General features: G+C 37.0%; 3 protein-coding genes across 7 annotated transcripts; 1 reads left to right on the top strand and 2 right to left on the bottom strand.

The window, feature by feature from the left end:
- Positions 1-3372: 3372 nt before the first annotated feature.
- On the top strand, positions 3373-5666 carry LOC147532385 (salutaridinol 7-O-acetyltransferase-like). The gene has a single exon (XM_086646912.1). It carries the CDS (start codon positions 3373-3375, stop codon positions 4702-4704), a length of 1332 nt encoding a protein of 443 aa, XP_086503038.1. The 3' UTR covers positions 4705-5666.
- Positions 5667-7112: 1446 nt separating this feature from the next.
- Positions 7113-13371, bottom strand: LOC147532384 (uncharacterized). Its single transcript, XM_086646498.1, has 10 exons — positions 12466-13371; positions 11133-11266; positions 10443-10587; positions 9866-9993; positions 9344-9415; positions 9147-9261; positions 8868-9001; positions 8709-8750; positions 7989-8201; positions 7113-7334 (listed from the first exon to the last, which is right to left on the bottom strand). Exons 2-10 carry the CDS (start codon positions 11241-11243, stop codon positions 7266-7268), a joined length of 1029 nt encoding a protein of 342 aa, XP_086502624.1. The 5' UTR covers positions 11244-11266; positions 12466-13371; the 3' UTR covers positions 7113-7265.
- On the bottom strand, positions 13153-17655 carry LOC147532383 (uncharacterized). Of its 5 annotated transcripts, none has more exons than XM_086646495.1 (10): positions 17377-17655; positions 16806-16943; positions 16085-16229; positions 15701-15828; positions 15152-15223; positions 14946-15060; positions 14685-14818; positions 14524-14565; positions 14089-14301; positions 13153-13371 (listed from the first exon to the last, which is right to left on the bottom strand). In XM_086646495.1, the coding sequence occupies exons 2-10, from the start codon at positions 16914-16916 to the stop codon at positions 13300-13302; spliced, it is 1032 nt and encodes a 343-aa protein (XP_086502621.1). In that variant the 5' UTR covers positions 16917-16943; positions 17377-17655; the 3' UTR covers positions 13153-13299. The 5 variants fall into 5 exon arrangements, with proteins under 5 accessions (XP_086502621.1, XP_086502619.1, XP_086502618.1 ...); XM_086646493.1 differs by having other exon boundaries at positions 16806-16930; positions 17377-17606; XM_086646492.1 differs by having other exon boundaries at positions 16806-16939; positions 17377-17551.
- Between the last annotated feature and the right edge of the window lie 4481 nt (positions 17656-22136).

Here is a 22136-nt window from a genome sequence, read left to right as displayed (position 1 = left end):
TTCCCCATTTAGCGAGCGTGTCTGCTTGGATATTTCCTTCTCTAGGAGCGTAAGAGAATATGATTGCTTCGAAGTTGGTCTTGAGGGCTTCCACTTGTTTTACAATTTTCTGCTTGAATAAAAATTTAGTTAATATGAACATCTAATTGGACGATCGACTATGTCATGTAGACTTGTAATGAGATCTTCATACATTCAGGTCTGTACTTGAATTTTTGTGGATTGGAAAGCTATTAATAAGCATTTATTATGGTGTTCTATGTAGAGATGGATGGTGGTATATGAGCACAAAATCCTCGTCCTATAAAACAATGAAGCAACAAAGTGTGGCCTGCCAACAACTCTTGATTGGAGTGGTAAGAAGTATAATCTTCCACTTTAGAGGTCAAGAGTTTGAGGCACACACTGAACAATTAAAAGAACAAAACAAAACGTGGCTCCTCTAACAACACAAGTTTCCCATTCCATAAAAGAACTGACATCAAAGTGCCATCAAGTGTAAATATGTTGTAAAAATGTGGTCCAACATTCTCTACCACCCAGGGTGTCATCAATAACTCCTTCCTTGTGTTCATTTAGATGGGTTTAGAGTATTACTCAGGATGATGAAGAATTGACGAACAAAAAATAAACTTTGACTTTTGTTCATTTGAGAAACAAAACCTATAAAAAACTCAAAAAACTCACCAACACTTTAAGTCAATGGAGTGTTTGTAGAAGATTGAATTCAAAAATCTAAGATTAGAAATTTAACCTTTGATCTTTAATTTGGGCGAACCTATTATGCTTATCTAAGTTCGGTTGGGCAAACCATGAGGAACGGTTGAGATAATGCGGTGATAAGGCACATGTTTTAATGAAGCCACGAGTTGATGGTTGGAGGATGATAATATCTCATGATTGCGTATCTTCTGACACCGACAACTCTTCTGGCGATTTGCAAATCGTGTATAGAAAGTGGCTTTTTGTGCTTTAGCCTTCCACATCGACTTTGTTTAGGCTTTCCTTCAAACTCGGAAGTACCAGACTTAGTTGATTGTTCTTTATCTTCTCGGGGCCTCGGTTCAGGACGGGACTTAGGTTGGTAAACTTTGGCTCGAATTTCCCATCTCGTGTTATTCGAAACAACGAGCTTAAAGCGTCGGGCTGATTTCCGCAAACTTCTCTTATTGTTTCAAGATCCCGAGCAGAGCTCTTACCAGGACTGACCGAGTTAATTTTAGAGTCAGTACATGACTTAAGACGCCTAAAAAACTCGTACCAACCTCACAGTTCTTGACTTAGGTAGCCGAACTCTTTCGGATTCGCCTCCCTTATGATTTGGACTTGGGTCGAGCCATTTATTTCCCGATCGTTTTGTTGACTTTGTATTTTGGTTAAAGGGGACCACTATTCAGTTCAGAAGTGCGTACAAACAGATCTCACATGCGAACGCCATAATCGAATAAGCGCTACAAGATCAACCCACAACAGTCGTACCATGCAACAGAAGTGTATGTGCAAACATGTCAAATACGAAAAGGGAGATTTGGCCAAAACTCCCTAAAAAAATTGAGTTTTGGTTAAAAAAAGGTTTATCAACTTTTTATAGGCTTCAACACCCTATGACATTTTTTGTAAATTATCTAATATAAGAAAAAAACGAAACTGCCCTTATTGCAAACCAGAGTGCAAACCAGTTTGCAAAGCTCTGCAAAGCAGATTGCAAAGCTTTGCAAGACAAACTAAATTGCAAAGTAGTGCAAAGCTCTACAAACTAGATTGCAAAGCTCTGCAAACCAGATTGCAAAGCTCTGCAAAGTGTGTGCAAAGTCATTGCAAGGCAAACTAGATTGCAAAACAATGCAAACAGGAATGCAAAGCTTTGCGAACTAGATTGCAAACCAGTGCAAACTAGTTTGCAAAGCCCTGTCAACCAGATTGCAAAGCAGTGCAAACCAGTTTGCAAAGTCCTGTAAACCAGATTGCAAAGCAGTGCAAACCAGTTTGCAAAGCTTCGCAATAAGCTAAGATTCTAAGGGCAATTTCGATATTAGAAATGGGAGTGCTTTTAGAATTGTCCTTCAAAACTATTTCCAAACTACATATGGGGTTTAAAAAGACAAAAAGATGATTTGTCTTTTTGACAAAAAAAACATGAAATTGGGCCTCCAGCCCAGTTTCCTGATTATAAAATAATCCAATGCAAAAGTAACAATTAATCCAAAAGCATGATTTAATACTAAACGATAATCTTAAAAGGTTTTATATTAGTTATTCATTGATCAACTTTAACTACTTTAAATAAAATTAACTAGACCCTAAATATGGTCAACTTATTTTGTACGTCTAAAAAACTTTGGATATATTAAAAGTAGACATTAACACGAGATACAAACGTAATTATCTATGCGTCATTACCGCGTAAGAATCATGCTTCATGTGCAGGAAAAGAGTAAACCAATATATCAAGAGCAGTTGCTTCTTCATATATAATTTTTAGTGACGAAAATATCACATCAATCTTATATGGTAAAATTCGATAAAAACTTGGATAATAAATTATTGAAGATAAAGAGTAAAACAATATATCAGTTTCTAGTAATCGTACTTAACTAATAAAAATTCGATAATTAAAACAATAAAAATTAGATAATAAATTATTGAAGATTAAAAATTTGAACTTGTTTTACCAATAATCGAAGAGAATTGAACATTCAGTGATATAAAAAATGTGTGACTAACGGCGTTAAAATGGGCAATGGTAAGTTAACTCTAGCGGTGTTAAGTAAGCTCTAACAGAGTGAAATTAATTCTAATGACGTCAATGATAACTGAGTAAATTAAAGGTGCAGTTAGTTTGTGACCCACACTACAAAAATTATTAAAGTGTAACTCGTTTGCATCACCTGCAACATACAGTGTGATACGGGTGACTCATAGACAAAATAATCCTTTCATTTATTCCATAAATTTTACAAAGTCCTATTTCTGGCGAATGGTAATCACAAACGCACCCAATTAGCTCCCAGTCCCGGGTTCGCTTTGACTTCCTTCAGGGGAAGTACCGAAGTACTATTTCTCCCGAACCTGAATTTCCTCTGCCAACCAAACAACAATTAATTCTAATGACGGAGTTAACTACCAAATACAAGTTATTATATAAAAACTTGCATTCCCTTCCACGAACCAAACATGGCGTAAAAGTGAAGAGAAGTACAGGACAATCGCCGCAAAAAATACCGAATACACGTTATTATATATACACATATATGTATATATAAATGTTGTTGATGAAGATGAAACTGAATAACTACATAAAATCACCTTATCTAGGGTCATACCAGTTTCTAGCTATTTCCAAAAGGAAATAATATCATATATGCAATAAGAATGAATAAACTGGTACATGTAATCTCAAAGGAGATCATTGAACCCTCATTACCAACTCCTACTCACCTTTCTACCTTCATGCTCTCTCTTCTTGATATTTTTGTTCCTTCATATTACATTCCTGTCATTCTCTTCTTTGATTCCGACGACCCCGCTCGCCCATCTGAATCTAATTTTCATCATCTGCTTAAAAGATCTTTATCGGATGTCTTAACGACCTTCTACCCACTGGCTGGTAGGATCAAAGATAAGCACTTCGTCGTCGATTGCAACGACATTGGTGTTGACTATTTCGAGGCGAAAGTCAATGGTTCCATGTCTGAGTTCAAGAGCCCGGATTTACTAAGTCAGCTCTTGCCTCCTGCTGATATAATTTCCATCAATATGGTGAAGGAAGTGCCCTTAGTTATTCAAGTCAACGTGTTTGACTTGGGTGGAATAGCAATCTCTGTGTGCATGTCACACAAGATTTCCGATGCATCGTCTCTCGCAACCTTCATCAACGTGTGGGCAGCGAAAGCTCGTGAAGCCAAAGAAGTTGTATCTCCTACTTACGACACCCCGTCTCTTTTCCCACTTCGGGCTTTGACATTTCCCGTGCCGGACACAGATGTAGGTCCTGGCTCGGGCGATGACACGGGTGAAAATAAGCTAATCACCAAAAGGTTTGTAATTGATTCCACCAAGTTAGCTGCTCTATGTGCCAGAATAGCAGAGTCCCCTGGGGCAAGATATCCAACACGGGTAGAGGCCGTGTCAGCTCTGATATGGAAGTCGCTCATGAACCCGGATGGGGCGTCTTATAAATCAATCCTAAAACAACCTGTGAACTTGAGAAGGAGGATGGAACCACCATTGCCTCAAGAGTCATTTGGTAATATTGTGTCATTGGCAACATCAACCCTAATATTGCAGAATTCTCATTCGTTGGATGAATTGGTGGGACATATTCGAATAGCGATAAATAAGATCGATGGTGCGATAAATAAGATCGATGGTGATTACGTGAGGAGATTTCAAGGTGATGATGATGGACTTATACAGTTAATAGCTAAGGAAGGTGGTTTTATGGGAGAGGCCGGGCAAGAGAAGGTTGATGAGGAGTATTTGATTAGTAGTTGGTGCAAATTTCCATTTTATGAGAGTGATTTTGGATGGGGAAAGCCAGTTTGGGTGACTTGTAGTCCACTTCAAGCCCTAGAGAAGAATTGGATTACTTTGATGGATACCAAATGTGGGGAAGGAATAGAAGTGTGGCTGAAGTTGGAAGAAGAAGACATGGCTTCGTTCGAGCGTAGTACCAAGGACATCTTCGAATTTGTAGCAAAATAGTAAATGTCGGAAATGCTAATAGTAGCGCATATAAGATTACATATCTAACATCAACAACTGTTTGTCAGTTGGTTGTGCTTATTCAATTCATGCATTTATTCATTACGTATGTGCGTCATATGACTGTAATGACTCTTGAAGTTCATGTAAAAATAAGTATTACATATCCAACACTTTATCAAGTCAGCATGTCGATAAGGATAGGGTTAGCTTCTCTCATTCTAGGGTTTCGGAAATGAGGGATTTAAATTAAAAACTATTCGAACCCCCGTTATGCTTGGGTGTTATTCTTTTTATGGAGGGAATGAGTAGTTAATCAATAAACTCCAAGTTGACCTTAAAAGTAACAAATAATCAAAGACAAAAGTAACAAATAATCAAAAAAAGCATGATTTAATAATAATAAAAAACTAAAGTCCTAAAAGGTCTTTACATACTTTCAGGATCTTGCTTCCATTGTTCTTCTTGTTCTTCTTTTTCTTGGATCCTGTGTGAAAACTACTGATAAGATTATGAACAGCAATATCATCTTCTTCTGTAGGAGAAGATAGTAAATCAGATTGATCATGAATCCTACAATACTCTTCTGAAGTTTTCCTAATGGAGAAAGCTCTTCTCAATGCACATTGAAGTGGTGGTAGTTTCTTGTTTTCTTCTTTATTACTCTCTGACAAAGCTCTTAACTTATGAGTTGAAATTGAAGAGACTGAGTAATTTCTTTTCAAAATAACACCAAATTTCTCTCCTTGATCAAATTCTTCATAATCTTGTTCAACTTGCTTTGAACTTTTATCTTGTTGGGTTTTGGAATTGGGTTTAAGATTTGGGTTTGTGAAAGGTTTGGAGTTTTGAGAGGGAGAAGGAGAAATGGGATCTGAAAAATCCATGGATTTTGGTTTATTGGTCCTAACTACTCTTATCTTTGAGTAACCTATCATCTTTCTCTCTCTTGTTTGTTGAGTTTTTCGAAAGATGAATGGGATTGAGTTCACCCTTCAGCCCTCCACAAGTAAAAAAAGTTTTGCTGGTTGAGTGTTGGGAGTTAAGGACTGCTGTTTTTATTTAAAGAAGTGGTAATGGTGAGTCTTTTGAGATTGTACTCAATTATTGGTGGTGGAACTTGGAAGTTACAAAATTATGAAGATTAGCCGTGAGGATGCTGATGTAAGCACTAAAATGTAAATTTGATGGTTCCAGGAGGGAGCCTGCCTCTAAAGACACTCCTCTTTTTTACTCAAGTCCGCTTTCTTTTTTTGCACTCCTGGACTAGGCAAGGTCGAGGGCACTCGAAATGGGTCTTATCTGTGTTGAGTTTGAACAACACGGGCTGAGGCATGTCCAATTATCCTTAGACTGTCTATTCTGTGGGCCTCAGACTGCTCAGAGACCCAAAAGAAGTGTCAAGAGCGAAGACGGGCCTGTAAAAAGAATGGACGCCTTTAAGGACACCTGCTTGACAAAGAGAATGATGAGGTGGAGGAAAGAGATGCATGAGGTGGAGAGGAAATAAGTATGTGTTTGATAATTAAAAGAAAGATTTCAATTACATAAATACCATAGAGGTAAAAATGGAAGAGTAAACAAACTTTAGAGGCTAAATAAAATCCTGAACACAATTGGAGACCAAACAGGACGCTCGAATACTTATAAATCCCATGAGCCAAAATAGAAATATCATAGGTACTATATTACTTTTTTTACAAATATCAATAAAACTGATATTGAAGTGAAAAAAAAAAAGCCACATCAATGAGTTAACAACTTTAAGCATAAACAGAGTAGTATTTTTCTTATATTACTAGTCTTTAAATTACTTCCATTAGGTGTAACTAGAGTGTTAGAAGAAGCATGTGTATATGTAAGAAGCATAATATGACTAAATATCTAGGATTTGCCAGTTTGAGCTTTACCTTGATATTAATAGGTAACATCCACAAAGAACAAAAAACATCTGGAGTAAAAGTATGTCAGCCAAGGAACTATGAATCAAGTTTGTGGGTAACACTAGGAATCTGGGGGGGGTTGTTTTATAATGCTTGAATTAATGGTGTGCAAGAGACTTGGTCAATAGACCAAGTCAAGTGGTATAAAAGATGGGTTTTCGAAAACTGCTGGTTTGTAACGCTTGCGCGATAGAACCATTGTTATGGGTCTATTAGGTTTTCTTTCACCCCATTAGCTAGCTCCCGTGGTGAAATTTTCTCACTTAGGAACATCGATCATCTACCCCTTCCACAACCAATGTGGGATGAGAAGTTCTATACACCCCCGTTATTGCTAAAGGTTCTCCTTTTCCACATAAAACCTCAACAATTCTGAATAGGGGAGCGCCTCTAGCAATGACGAGGGTTTCATATGGCAACCAATCGGTTTCTTTAGACATGAGAACAAGCAGATTAAGACCCGAATGCACGCAAATTAAACAAACATAGGATTAATCATCTCAATACAATAGACAAGATTTAATATCCCCTTCTCCATTTTATTTCCACAAATATGTTTTACGATTAGCTCAATCAAACTGAACTCACAATGAGGCAGGACTCGCCTGAGATTCTGGTTCAGTTCACAACTTCTACTCCCGTCAATGGTTTCCCTGCATGAAGTTCAAGTGCAGTTTCACCAACAACCTGAAGAACATCAAAGATAGCACCAAATCAGCCGCTGGAAAAGCCAAGTAAACCATTTCAAAGTTTTCTTATACAAACTTCTATCATAGTGTCAAAGACTGAAAGGCACGAGAATTGAGAAAATATACATTCTGTCCACCTGATTAATATTATACGTCGATATATAGTTATATTCGAGTTCTCTCTTGAATAACACCGTTTTGGATCTGATTGAGCTAGGCGCTTGTTAGGTCCAAATCCTGAGCCCAAATACTTAATAACTTAAGGTCGGGGGCTCCTTCTCTATAACAGCTCGACTTGGCTAGGTTCGAGCTTGGTCTTGGTCAAGCCAGGACCAAGTAATGAGCCGGCTACTGAGTTGGGAAGAGAAAATGAAAGGATATTATATCTGACCCACATCGGGATATAATGGAAAAGAATTTTTTATGTAATTATGTTGATGGTTGTAAATGAGATATTTTTAAACTAGATCATGTGAACGAGACTGAGTGCGTCTATATAATTGAGTTAAAAATTAGAAGACAAGGTGGCTTCGGTTTCTTTCTGAAGCAGCAAGAGAAAACTAAGAGGTTGTAGACAAGTAAACGGATGAATAGCTACAGACCTAAAAGATAAAGAATGGATAGTAATAGTATAATCGAATGAAAGAATTACCTGAGCCATAGTCCTGTATGAATTTTCCGTCACCCCAGCAACATGAGGTGTAATTAAGACATTTTGGAACTTCAAAATTGGGTCATCTGGATTGAAGGGTTCAGTCCAAGCAACATCAATACCAAGGCCTCCTAAATGGCCTGATTCAAGGTGGGATAAAACAGCTTCATAGACAAGAAGACCTCCTCGAGCAATATTAACCAAACGAGCACCCTAAAACAAGGGAAAATAAATTAATTAATTAAGATATTAAGTATTATTTTGTCGGAATACTAATTTCTAACAGTTTTATTATACAAAGACAAGAAATGTAGTGAACAAGTCTCCGGATTGAATCGAGAGGAGATGAATTCAGAGTCTGAGGTTCCTTTTTTCTCTGTCTGAATCTGAATTGTCTGAACCTATCTTGTCTTCGTTAGGGGTACAATAGTCATTTTAGGTTATTTAGACAACCAGCTCCTATTTCAGAGTTATTTTTATGTCTGACTCAGAGGGACCTAAAGTCGTCCTGAGTAAGCCTTCCAGATGAGTCAGACTAAAATAAACATTCTGAAAACTGACTCGAATCAATCCAAGATCTGGAGTCAGATTATAAATTTGACTTATAGAGAAAACAACCACCACCTTAAACAATAAAGATTCCCAGGAACTGAAACCCAGTGGTTAAAACAAAACACAACCTTCAGATTCCCTACATGAAGAAAGATAAAAAAAGCAAACCTTCTTCATTGAAGAAAGGAATTTATTGTTCACTATGCCAACCTGAAAAACGATAATCAGACATGTCTTGGAATCAGAGAACAAGAAGCATATCACTGTTAGTTCAAATTAAAACGAACATATTCAGTAATACAGGAAGTGAAAGGAGCTAGCACTGACTGTTTCCTTGTTCATAAGTAAGCAAATAACAACTATATCGGACTCTTCAGCGAAATCATAAATATCTTCTAGACCACCCTTCTTGTCAACAAGACCATCAATTCCTTCACTTTTGTTGCCCAATGCTAATGAACCTAAATGACAAGAAATGGCAAGTCAAGCATTTCTGTAATGGTGGTAAAACATACGATCACAGAGAAAATGAAAAGAATCATTTTTTAAGAACCATACCTTTTATTGCAACTTACAAGTAACACGAAACTAATGAAATGTTCTTACCATTTGGTTGAGAAGAATCTGGCCAACTCCGTTTTGTCGCAATGATTTTCACACCGAATGGCCTCAAGCGTTTTGCCAAATCAATCCCAATATTTCCAAAGCCCATGATGAACACCTAGAGCAATCATATAAAACCTTATCTAGTAACAGGATTAACATGTTACCGTGTCAGCCAAGGAAAGAAAAAAGAATCTTACTGTTTTCCCAAATAGAGGATCTCCAATTGGCTCGCCTAACCTTTTCATCCTAATAGAAATTTCCATCTCCTTCTGAGAGAGGGTAAAAAGGCAGTGTTAGTTCGGAGGAACATGTCTGTTATTCAAAGAGAGAGGCAATGTTCAATCGGCGTGATAGCTATTAGCTACTGACGTTGTAAAATAGTCTTTGATGGAAGTCATAAATGTCTTCAAATTAGTAGATAGAGCAGTTTACTGGGAAAAGACGTCTCCAAAACTTATGAAGTCCTGAAAGCTAAGAACTTCACCAACCAATATCAAAAACTTTCTAGAAGAAAGAATAAGCGGAAGAAGTAAACAGGTCTGTCTTAAACCTCACAAACTCCTACGGCACAGCATTTTAGATAACACCAAATGTCACCATAATCAAATGCAAAGTTCGATTCACAACGTCAGAACAAGATGGACATGTTTTTTGTGCTCCCTATATTCACGGGTCTCAGCTAATTAAGTAGTTCAGAATACTGGGCTGGAATGACTTACTTGCTTCCTTAGGAGGCCTAAGATCAGATATATGGCCATTTCTGCGCATGATGCTGCATTCCCAGTAACATTGCCAGGAATCCTGGCTACTCTAATTTCACTCTTTGTAGCAGCATCAACATCAACACCTAAAAGAGATATTATAGTCACGCACAGATCGAGAACCAGACACAGGAAAACTAATATTTGGAGAGTGTCAGTAGAAGAAATCCTCCTAGAGACTAGAGACTAAATTACCGATGTTTCTTTTTTTGAAGGTTCAAAGAACTAGAAATCTTTAATTTTAGTGTTTTCATGGGCCTGGCTAATTGGGATACAGTACTAGTGTCAATATGCTTGTAGCTCCAATTTTATACCCTTCCCTACTAAGCTTATGTCCTGCTAGACTAACTATATTGTATATATTTGCTGGCGACCCATCTAATAAAAGTTTGTATTTTTCTCATTTACTCAAACAAGGGATATATATCTATCTGTCTGCATGTAGGATGGAAGAAAACAATTTCAATTTAGAGAAAGACATGAAAAAGACAGAATAGAAGATCCATGTTAATAATAGCAGTGTTATTAGAATCACCATCTAGCCCAACTCCGAATTGCAATATAAGCTTCATGTGAGTTGCACGAGCAATAATATCTGAATCTATACGCAGACTATTCACAATACAGATATGGTACTCTGAAATAACATCAGGCACAGCATCAAGAGGTACACAGTCAACCTGTACATTTGAATACAATTAGTAAAGATTGAGAACTAAATTTGGAGAGAGCTAACTACCTAAAGGAACATTAACAAAGGAAGTAAACTAATCATAATGCTTCCATATTTATTATGACCTGAAAATGAGCACCCTCTAGGGAAACTAAATTATAAAATAGATTTGAGATTTGTCAATCCATGAAAGTAGGTACTAATTGGTCATAGTTATTAATGATGTGTGTTTTCTTCTATTTCTTTGCGACGTCGAAATAAAGGAACAGTATGGATGCAATGACCAAGTTGGCACATCCTTACAGCGACAAACTGAAAACTGTCTCATCAGTTGCAGCCAAACAAACAAAACAATTGCTGAAGGGAGTTGGGGACTTTGAATTGTGAAAGAAATATAATAAGCTTTGCAGCTCGTGCCAACATCCATAATTGCAATAGAGAATTGCCATTTTCACTTCAACATTTCAAAAGTAGGACCAAGTGCCATAAAGAGTTCATGAACCATACTGCATGGATGAAAGAGGAAAAACTATAAGATAGCAGAAACATTACTTGGATAAATGGATACTTCTGCAAATATTCCCTGGTGTAGTGATGTGAGTCAGGAAAGTAAGGCCCACCAAAAAGCACTCTTGTAATGTCACTTATAGATTTATCAACCATTTTCTTGGCCTTGCCTTAGAAATCTGCGCAGGAAGTTCACAATGTAAGATATTTTCAGAATCAACTTCAGGGCATCTAAAGAGTAGGAGAACTCTCGATAATCTTCATGGTCTACCAATGGCCACTGGCGCTGACATATGAGTAACTTGAAACAACATTAAAATAATAACAATAACTACAAATATCTTAGTTCATATTTAAATATGACATGGATTTGAGAATGTATTGGAGTGATTTTGTCCAATCCATTCTCAATTTTGAGAGTTGAAAAATGATCCAGAGATGTCATATCGACTGAGAGCAGTTACATCTAGAATAATTGTCCTGACCTCTTCGCCGAACTAATGGATTTATATTTTATCTTTAGTTATTGCAGAAAAAAAGGGGTATGTTGTAAAAAGAGCACATAAATGTTCAAGATGATGGTGAGAGCACAAAATTTGACTTTTCCATTTCAGGAGTATTGACTAGCAATGACCAAATTGACCCAGTACAAACTAATAGAACAACTGAATTGACCTGTTAGAATATACATATATATATATTGTTTCCGCGGAGGGAGCAAGAGAGGTTGTCTTTGGCCAGAATCCAGATTCTCTCTTTCACCAGACGAAGAAAGAGTGAGATGAGGGGGAGTTCCCTTCTTTCTTCTTCGTGACAGTGAAAGGAGAGAGCCGGAAACCCCTCTCGCTCTCCCTTTAGTGAAATTTTCTCTTCCTCTGAAACCGGAGAGAGATTTACCCTCTTTCTCTCTTATCTGTAACAAATGATCATCTGAACGGGTCACCTAATCAGAGTGACTCGACGGTCAGCCCCTCTTTCTCCCTCTTTTTCTCAATTTTTGCTTAAAAATCGAACGGGACAATTTAGTTGCTATTTAGTTTCAACTGGTCAATTTGGTCACGTCAGTCAATGTCTCACTGCAAAATTTCAATTTGTGTTGCTGACCATCGTTCAAGACATTTCTGTATCCCTTTTAATAAATCTCTTCATAGATGAGAGATTGTCTCACTTGTAAAAGGCAAAACTTTAACATCTCGAGAGTTAACAAGGTTCAGAACAAAATTAAAAATACTAAAACAAACAAAAAAAATAAACAAGAAAGAGACGAGATAGACAAAAATGAGGATTGAGATGCATATACCCTTCAATTCGGAAGTCGTAGAGTTAATACTGGGACTATGAGATGAAATTGAAAAAAATTGTGAATTAGAGGGTTGACCTGCAAAGAGAAATGGAGCTGCAACAATGGAAATAGTTGGGGGAGTGGGTGAATCCTGAGTGTTGCTGCTGGGCTCAAAGTTGAAGTCTTGAAGATGCCGCATAAACATTTCAAATATGTTGGCAGTGGAAATGAAGCATTTGACTGGAGCAGGTGAATTGACTGACCCAAGTCTAAAAAATGTTGAGAAGTGGACATGAAGCATTGACTAGAGCAGGTGAGTTGACTGACCAAAGTCAAGTAAACTCAGATGTCACCTACTTGTGTAGCATGCAGAACCTACGATGGGCGTTGCACACCATAATTTCACCCAGTCAGAAGGGGCATGCAAGTCTCTCTCTGCATTTCTGTTGTTCTTGTGATCAAACTTTGGAATAATGGCAAAATAGAACACTAACTTGTGCAGTGATAGGGTTATAATGTGAATTGTCGTTAATAGGTTTTCGTCTAAACATGATAGTGTTGAAAAGTAAATAAAGAACAGTAAAAAATTCAAAATATAGGGTTTGGTTGTTATAATGGTCCAATTGATCTCATTCTTGAAAAATATTACGGTGATTCCGCAAAATGCTCATTGTATAACAGTATCTAGCTCGTATTGAGCCATTCGTACACGTACCCATGGTCAGATATGCACCTTAGTTTATTTGACATAAAAACAAACAAATTAAGACCAGGAAGGCAACATAAGGAGTAAATTGCACAAACTTTAGAAATCAATTCAATACAATAGGCATGATATAATATCCTCTTTCTCCTTTTATTTCCACAAATATGTTTCATATTAGATCAATGAAACTGGACTTGCAAAGAGGGCAGGACTCATCTGGGATTCTATTCATTCACAAATTCTACTCCTGTCAATGGCTTTCCTGCATGAAGTTCAAGTGCAGTTTGACCAACGACCTATGGACATCAAACATAGCACCAAAAATCAGCAGCTTCAAAAGCCAAGTGAACGGTTTAAAGTTTTCTTATAAAAACTTCATATCATACTGTAGAACACATCAGAAATTACGTACAACGGGTTCCACCAATATATATATATATATTGCTAAACATTGGTCTGGCTGAGCTCAAGCTTATTTGAGATGAGTCAAGACGGAGGCTTGAGCTCAACTACTGGAGGTTGGGGGTTCTTTATCTTGAATAACTCATCTTGGTTCGATTAGGTTCAACTTGAGCTCAGTCGGGGATACGCCAGAACCAAGTATCGCCCAAGTCCCAACAACTTAATGAAAATGTGCTGGTGGTCGTGAGTAAAACAAATTCATATACACGAGGCGGGTCCTGTTTCGATGGTTGACTAAAATTTAAGGCAATGAGGTGGCTTTGGTTTCTGTCTAATCCAATGTCACATATTACACCATGAGAAGACTGAGAGGTTTGGATAAGTGAATAACTAAATGATGAATAGGAATAATTAATAACTATTAGAGCATGGAACCAGGAAAGTATGAGACTAGTGCTATCCAGGCAAAAATGGGGATCTAGTCTATAGATGACTGATCTTTTCAATGTGATTAAGATCTTTAAGGTTTTGTTCATATATATATATAGATAAGCGAAAACCTTAAATGAATAGTATCAATAGTATAATTCCATGAGAGAAGTATGGAGTACCTGAGCCATAGTCCTGTATGAATTTTCTGTCACCCCGGCAACATGAGGTGTGATTAGGACATTTTGGAACTTCAAAATTGGGTCATCTGGATTGAAGGGTTCAGTCCAAGCAACATCAATACCAAGCCCCCCTAAGTGACCTGATTCGAGGTGGGATACAACAGCTTCATAGTCGAGAAGACCTCCTCGAGCAATATTAACCAAAAGAGCACCCTAAAAACCAAATGAAGATAGTAAGTTCTCTTTTGGCGGAACACTAACTTATAAACTAGACCAAGACTTTAAAGAAGTAGTCAGACTAGTCTGAAATCCAGATGCACAGATGAGTTAGATTCAGAGTCTCAGATAACCAAGATTCACATGAACTGATATCTGGTGCTTAAAAGAAAAGACGACCTTCAGTTGCCTACATTAATAAAGATATGAACAGCTAACCTTTTTCATTGAAGAGAGGAATTTATCGTTCACTATGCCAACCTGAAAACCAACTACCACACATGGCTTGGAATCAGACAGAGGAACCATACCATGCTTCGCACTAATGAGAAAGAACATGTTCAGAAAGAATAAAGAAAGTTAAAGAGGCCGAGACTGACCGTGTTCTTGTTCATAAGCAAGCAAGTAACAACTACATCAGACTCTTGAGCAAAACTGTAAATATCATCTAGACCACCTTTCTTGTCAACGAGACCATCAATTCCTTCAGTTTCGCTGCCCAAAGATGCTGAACCTAATTGATACAGATGGCAGGTCAAAATTTCATTCCTGAAGGCAGCAAAGTATTTCTCGATTGTGGTAGAAACATATCTTACACTTATAGATTGAAAGTTACTAGAAACTAGATACATTCTTCTTACGATTTGGTTGACAAGAATCTGGCCAGCTACGTTTTGTCGCAATGATCTTCACACCAAATGGTCGCAAGCGTTTTGCCAAATCAATCCCAATATTTCCAAATCCCATGATGAAGACCTGATGAAACCGTATAGAACCTTATATATTAAATGCACTAATAAGATAACATATTACCCCGTCGGCCAAGAAAAAAAAAAAGGAATCTCACTGTTTTTCCAAATAGTGTTTCTCCAATTGGCTCGCCTAACCTTTTCATCCTGACAGCAATTTCCATCTGCTTCTGTTAGAAAATAAAAAGGAAGAGTATTAGTTTGGACAAACATGTCACACTTTCTGACTTTCACAGAGATATGATAGCTATTCATTACTACAGTTGTAAGTTGTAACCAATAATCTTTGATAGATAAACATCTTAAAATGAGCTGGTAGAACAGTTTATCAAGGAAATGAGGTTTACAAAACCTGTGAAATCATAACCTAAGAATTTTTCAGAAACGTATGAAAGTTAAGAATTTCACCAGCCATATCTAAAGAGCTTCTAACACTGAATAAACCGAAGGAGAAAGTGAACTGGTCTGTCTCAAACCTCTCAAATCCTATAGAAAAGTATATCAGAAATAATCACAATAATTGATGAAATGCAAGTTTCGATTCACAGTGGCAACACAAGAATTTATTTTATGCACCCTATATAACTTCAGGAGTCTCAGACTCTCAGGTAATTAAGTAGTTCAGTTTACTAGATGAGATAACCTACTTGTTTCCTCAGGAGGCCTAATGTCAGATATATGGCCATTTCTGCACATGATGCTGCATTACCGGTTACATTGCCAGGAATCCGAGCAACTTTAATACCACACTTTGTGGCAGCATCAACATCAACACCTAAAGGTAAATCAGAGACAGAGAGTCATTGCACCAATCGAGAACATAGAGGAAAAATAATATTTGGAGGGTGTGTAGCATCACTAAAAGAAATCCTTGTACATATTAAATTAACCATGTTTTGTGACCTTCTAGAAATCGTTAGTTTGAACTTTTTCTGCTAGAAATCCTTGTACATATTAATATAACATATTAAATTAACCATGTTTTGGGATATAGCACTCGTGTGAATATAATTGTAACTCTAACTTTATACCTTCCAGTCCAACTCCAAATTGCATTATAAGCTTCATTTGAGTTGCACGAGCTATAATCTCTGCATCTATTCGGCAACTTTTCACAACACAGATGTGGTACTCTGAAATAACATCAGGGACAGCATCAAGGGGGACATCTTCAACCTGTACATTTGCATATAGATTGAAAATATACTGAGGACTTGAAGTTGAAGAGAGTAAAACTTCCTAAAGGAAACATAACAGACGACATAAGTAAACTAGTCGTCGCTAGCTCATATTCTGACATTCATAATAACCCGAAGTTGAGTAGTCTTTTGAGAAACTGAAGTATTAATGGATTTAACATAAATTGATTCATGAAAGTAAGTAATAATTTGTGACAGTACTTTACGAGTTACTTACAGAGTTTTTTTCTTCTTTCTCTGTGCCTTGTCAAAATGATGAAACAGTACCGACATAATAAATAAACAGTGACATGCTTATTTTAATGGTATAACCACATTTTAAAGAGGGTCGATGGATGTAAATCATTGCAATCAAACAAGCAAAATAATTGTTACGAAAGAATATACTAAGTTTTGCAACTCGCACCAAGAACACCCACAACTTCAAAATCAAAAGTAAAGCGGCCTTTTCGCTTGAACATTTCAAAAATAGGACTAATTACCAATTACCATAAACATAGCTCATGGGCCATATCAATTGATGAAAGAAAATGATAAGACAGTAAGACATTACTTGGATAAACGGGTAGTTCTGCAAATATTCCCTTGTGTAGTTATGCGAAGCAGCGAAGTAAGGCCCACAAAAAAGCACACGCGTAATATCAGTCTTGGTGTTTTCAACCATTTTCTTGGCCTTGCCTGAGAAACAAACCTGTGTTAGAAATTCACAATGTAATTATGTAAGTGATTTTGAGGATCATCCCCATGACATCTAAAAGCCTGCCTGATAGAACCCGATAAGTTCCACGATCTACCAATGGATTCCACTGGTGTTAATCAAGTCAAATTTTGAATAATTAGAGAATTAAATACTGGAATTTGAGAACGTACTAGAGTTATTTATTCCTAACCCGTTCTCGAATTCGAGAGCTAAAAAAAGGTTGGAGATGTTATTTGGATTGGAAGAAACTACCTAGTGTGATAATAATCTTAACCTCTTTAACTGTATTAATGGGGGTTTCTCTTGATAAAGAGATGATTGTAATGCATAAACCCTAGAATTCGATGAGTGTCAAGTGTGAATAGATAGAAGAGTGAAGTGAATTTGAGAAGAAGAAGGAGAGTAGTGAAATTGAGGGTTTGACCTGCGAAGAGTCGAGCTGCTGCTGCTGCTGCAAGAATGGGAATAGTTGGAGGAGGAGTGGGTGAACTTCTGATGAGCGTTTGTTGAGGAGGAGTGATTAAAAGTTTAAGAAATCGGATAAACATTTGAAACGTGAACGAAAATGGAGCATTGACTTGGGGAAAGGAAGCTGATTTGCTGCCCAAGTCCACTAGGCTCCACTCTTAACAAAAAAAAAATCCACTAGGCTCCAGATGAAAACTGCATATTGAGTATTTAACACATTATGACAAGAATCAAATAAAATTGGGTCAGGATTTTGGGATGACAACGTTTTTGTATCCAAGCAGGGCCATGGAGGGGGATGCGGGTTGTGCGCTCGCAAGGGCCCTTCTCGATTGTGTTAATTAGTCGGGGATTAGTGGTACTTACTATATAAGGATATCGGGACATAGGATATATTCCACAAAAGAGCAATAAATCCGTGGACAAGCATGTTGATTGTCTAATTAGCCATCTCTCTATATATCTCTCTCTCAATATACATCTCCCTCTTGCCGTTGAATCCCTCTTTCTTTCTTTTGCTTTGGCGCTCTTTCTCTCGCACGTCTCTCCGTCTTATTTTTTTATTTTTTTTATTTTTTTGATGAAGGTCCGTCTTATTTATTTAACTCTATCAAATTTAGAGTGGTAATGAAACAAATAAGAAAAGGTAATAGTTTATCTTAGAACTTTAATTTTATTTTCTTAAATTCTAAAATAATGTTACGAGGAAGTAAAAGTCTTAACAAATCACAAACATGAAAAAAATGCTATGTCAACTGTAATTAACTGTTGGATATTTTCAAATATTGGGTAATGCTAGAATTCCGAAAGAAATTGACGAAGAGAAGTGCCGGAATGAGGTGGCAGTTCAATTTTTGAACATTTGACTAAATCTGAGTCGTTAAAAGATTAACGGCCCAGATTTAATTAACTATTTGAAATATCACCCGTCTCTCTAGTCTCTCCCATGCGTTTAGATTTTAGAGAGAGAGAGAGTGCGGGAGAGAGGGAAGATAAATGAACTGTGAGAGGATTTGACGGGAAAGATTATCAGCTCATTTCATATCTAATTCATCACTTTAATGGTAAATATTTAGGGTAGAGGCTTTGATACAACAAGAATCACCATCTATCCATGATGATAGATCTTCAAATTTTAACACCATTAATAATTCATTAATCCTTTGCTACTCTGCCACAACCCACAAGATCTTCAAATTTTTAAGGTAGAGGCTTTTGATACAACAAGAATCACCATCCATCCAATAACATAAATCTTACAATTTTAACATCAGTAATGTTTCCATTAACAGAATCATAAAAGTTTAACACTAGGAACTAGGGTTTTCATCTTAACAAAAAAAGGAACTAGGGTTTCCATCTCCCTCTGGTACTCTCTCTCTAAATTAGCGAGGAAGAGAGACAGGTGGTTTTCAAAGAGTTAAATCTAGGCCGTTAACTTTTAACGGCTCAGATTTGGTCAATGTTCAAAAAGTGAACTGCCACCTCATTCCGGCACTTCTTTTCGTCAAATCTCTTCGGAATTCTAGCATTCCCGTTAATTAAATGGAAAATGAAGAGATGGCATGCATCCACCGCCACATCCAGTGGGTTGAATAGGGATGACACCTATTCATTTTAGGAACATCCAATGCACTTGTATCTCTTGGCATCCTATAAATAACTTAGGATGTTTTCCAAATACATGATATCAAAAAAAGCCTGCTGAACTATCCAACGAGTTCCACATCTCTCTTGCTCTCATTTTTCATGTGTTACACAAAACAGTGAAAGAATTTTTGGTTTTTGCTATACAATTTTTTTTGGCGAATTTGGTGTCGGCTTCGATTTGGCATTATCAGTTAATTAATTCTCGGAGTGTTCTTGGTGTTGGTCAAAGCGTACATACTTTGAATCAATATAGTTGTAAAGACTTCATCGTATCCTGAAGGCATAATTCCATACCTGTTGTGTACTCGTGGTTTTACCAGAAGGGGGCGAATTACTGTCTAAAAGAATCGATATAATCGAGCTTTGAAGTTCGTGTACAACATCATATATTTCTGGTTTTCCATTTCAAGATTATTAGCAATATATTGCAACATTAACTTGTTTCAAAAAAATTTGTTACGATTTTGCATAAAAAGTTTATTTACATGGATTTCAATAAAATTTGACACCTGGTCTCTAAATTGTCAGTCACGGCCTTGTATTCGAGTCGAATAACAAAATAGAATTTTGTCACAATGCATTGTGATAGTTCACGATACATTATAGTCAATCGCAATGCATTATGAAAACGCACATGAATTCTCAGAATTTGACAAGCAGAGAGGTATTTGATTAAAAATTGGTTAGACCTTCACTCAGTTATGACTTTTTTGCCTATAATTTGCCAATTTGTTTTCCACCCTTGAGATCCTGGACTTAAGACACGGCCCCCCCCCCCCAAATACGTAAGGTTGGGGGGCTCTTTCTCTAGAACAGCTCAACTTGGCTCGATTCAAGCTTGGTGTTGGTCAAGCGATGACCAAAGTAACGAGCCGACTGCTGAGGTTGGGAAGAGAAAATGGAAGGATAATACATCCGACCAGTATCCTTATGGATAAATGTGTTGATGGTTGTGAGTGGGACATAATTAAACGAGATCATGTCAACTGAGGTTGAGCATGATCTACAAAATTTAGTAAATAAATTAAGATGAGGTGACTGCGGTTTCTGCCTGAAGCAGCAAGTGAAAACTAAGAGGTTTTGGACAAGTGAATGGACGAATAGCTAGAAACCTCAAAGATATATAATTTATAGTATAATCCAATGAAGGAAGTACCTGAGCCATAGTACTGTATGAATTTTCCGTCACCCCGGCAACATGAGGTGTAATTGACATTTTGGAACTTCAAAATTGGGTCATCTGGATTGAAGGGTTCAGTCCAAGCAACATCAATACCAAGGCCTCCTAAGTGGCCTGATTCGAGGTGGGATAAAACAGCATCATAGACAAGAAGACCTCCTCTAGCAATATTAACCAAAAGAGCACCCTAAAACAAAAGAAAATAAAGAAACAAATAAATGAAGATATTAACTATTATTTTGGTGGAATACTAATTTCTAACCGTATTATTGTGCAAAGATTAGAAATGTAGTAGACAAGTCTCCGGAAGGAGCCAACAACCCTTGATTGGAGTGGTAAGAGGTATAATCTTCCACCTAGAGGTCAAGGGTTCCAAGCACACGCTTAACAATTCAAAAGAAAAGTCTCCAGGAAGGAATCCTGAGGAGTTGAATTCAAAGTCTAAAGTTTTTTTTTCTCATTGTCTAAATCCAAATTGTCTGAATCGTTTGAATCTGTCTCGTCTTGGTTAGGAGTACAACAATAATTTAAGGTTATTTAGACAACTAACTCCTAATTAAAACTTATTTATGTCTCATTCAAATGGACCTAAAGTCATCCTGAGTCGGCTCGAAGCGATTTTCTTCACAGGAATCGACTCGAGCCTACCAATTTCAACTTACTAGCTTATACCTTATTAATGAACAATTGAATTTGGTCTTGCGCACTCGAATTTTTCTAACAAAATCGGTCTCTTGAGTTATCAAAAGTCATAAAAGTTGTTTTAAGAAAAAGAAAACCATGACAAAATATAGTTTTTTTTTAAAAACAAATTTAGCTTATCATCTATTATGCTTTTCTAATTTGGGCTCTTATGTGCTGCAATCTAGGTGGGCTCGAAGCGATTTTCTTCACAGGATTTGACTCGAGCCTACCAATTTCAACTTACTAGCTTATACCTTATTAAGGAACAATTAAATTTGGTCTTGCACGCTCAAATTTTTCTAACAAAATCGGTGTCTTGAGTTATCAAAAGTCATAAAAGTTGTTTTCAGAAAAAGAAAACCATGACAAAATATAGTTTTTTTTTTAATTTTAGCTTATCATCTATTATGTTTTTTTATTTGGGCTCTACGTGCTGCAATCTAGGCAAATTTATGCAAATTACGTGTTGTGAAATATTCAATTATGCAAACCTTTGCAAAACCTGCATATCAAATATAAGGAGTTAAAGCTAAAAAAGTATGTCTGTGTTCAAGAAAGTTACTTTAGCATGTGTCGTAAGCAATCCCGCGTCCGTGGAAACTGAAGTATGGTACTCCTTATAATGAATTAGACACTTTTTTTTATGCTAAAAAATTGTGAGACCCTGAAGGTCTGAAGTGCCAAAACGGATAATGTTGCTAGTAGTTTGGGAGGTCGGTTCGCACAATCCTATACACACGTTTTCTGCATGATTGTCACTATTAATATACGATTTTGGGAGACAATACTGTAAATTAAGCAATGAAGCAATCCCACATCAGAGAACGAAGTATGGTGCCCCTTATAAGTAATTAAACATCATTCCCTAAAGTTGTGTTTTGGGGCATAAAGACTTCATCAATTAATATTGACTTAGGGGGCATATTTATTTTCTAGTCCAAACATTGACTTGACTGAAACATGCCCCCTAAATCTTCATCTTCTCTCTCTTAAGTTCTCTGTTTTACCCTCTCTCATCTCTCTCTCTCTCTCTCTCTCTCTCTCTCTCTCTCTCTCTCTATCTCTCTCCCTCTCCCTCTCTCTCTCCCTCTCCCCCTCTCTCTCTCCCTCTCTCTTTTTCTTTCCTATTTCTTTCACCTCTCTTTTTGTCTCTCTCTTTATATCTCCCTCATTCTAGCACCTTCTCACGATATCTCTTCCTT

Source organism: Eschscholzia californica, unplaced genomic scaffold (assembly GCF_041429995.1).
Source record: "Eschscholzia californica isolate CP2 unplaced genomic scaffold, dmEscCali1.0.p SCAF_6, whole genome shotgun sequence".
In the NCBI taxonomy this organism is placed as follows: Eukaryota; Viridiplantae; Streptophyta; class Magnoliopsida; order Ranunculales; family Papaveraceae; genus Eschscholzia; species Eschscholzia californica.
This window is presented reverse-complemented; position numbering and strand designations above follow the sequence as displayed.

Bases quoted from the DNA above. Each gene is read 5' to 3' on its own strand.
- LOC147532384 (XM_086646498.1), bottom strand. From the start codon at position 11,243: ATGGTTGATAAATCTATAAGTGACATTACAAGAGTGCTTTTTGGTGGG. The intron at 9,994-10,442 runs GTGATTCTAATA...TATCTCTTTTAG, and splicing joins ATTCGGAGTTGGGCTAGATG to GTGTTGATGTTGATGCTGCT. The intron at 9,262-9,343 runs GTAAGATTCTTT...TGATTGCTCTAG, and splicing joins ATCCTCTATTTGGGAAAACA to GTGTTCATCATGGGCTTTGG.
- LOC147532383 (XM_086646492.1), bottom strand. From the start codon at position 17,500: ATGTTTATCCGATTTCTTAAACTTTTAATCACTCCTCCTCAACAAACG. The intron at 15,829-16,084 runs GTATAAAGTTAG...ATTTACCTTTAG, and splicing joins ATTTGGAGTTGGACTGGAAG to GTGTTGATGTTGATGCTGCC. The intron at 15,224-15,700 runs GTAGGTTATCTC...ATTTTCTAACAG, and splicing joins TAGGCCTCCTGAGGAAACAA to AAGCAGATGGAAATTGCTGT.
- LOC147532385 (XM_086646912.1), top strand. From the start codon at position 3,373: ATGAATAAACTGGTACATGTAATCTCAAAGGAGATCATTGAACCCTCA.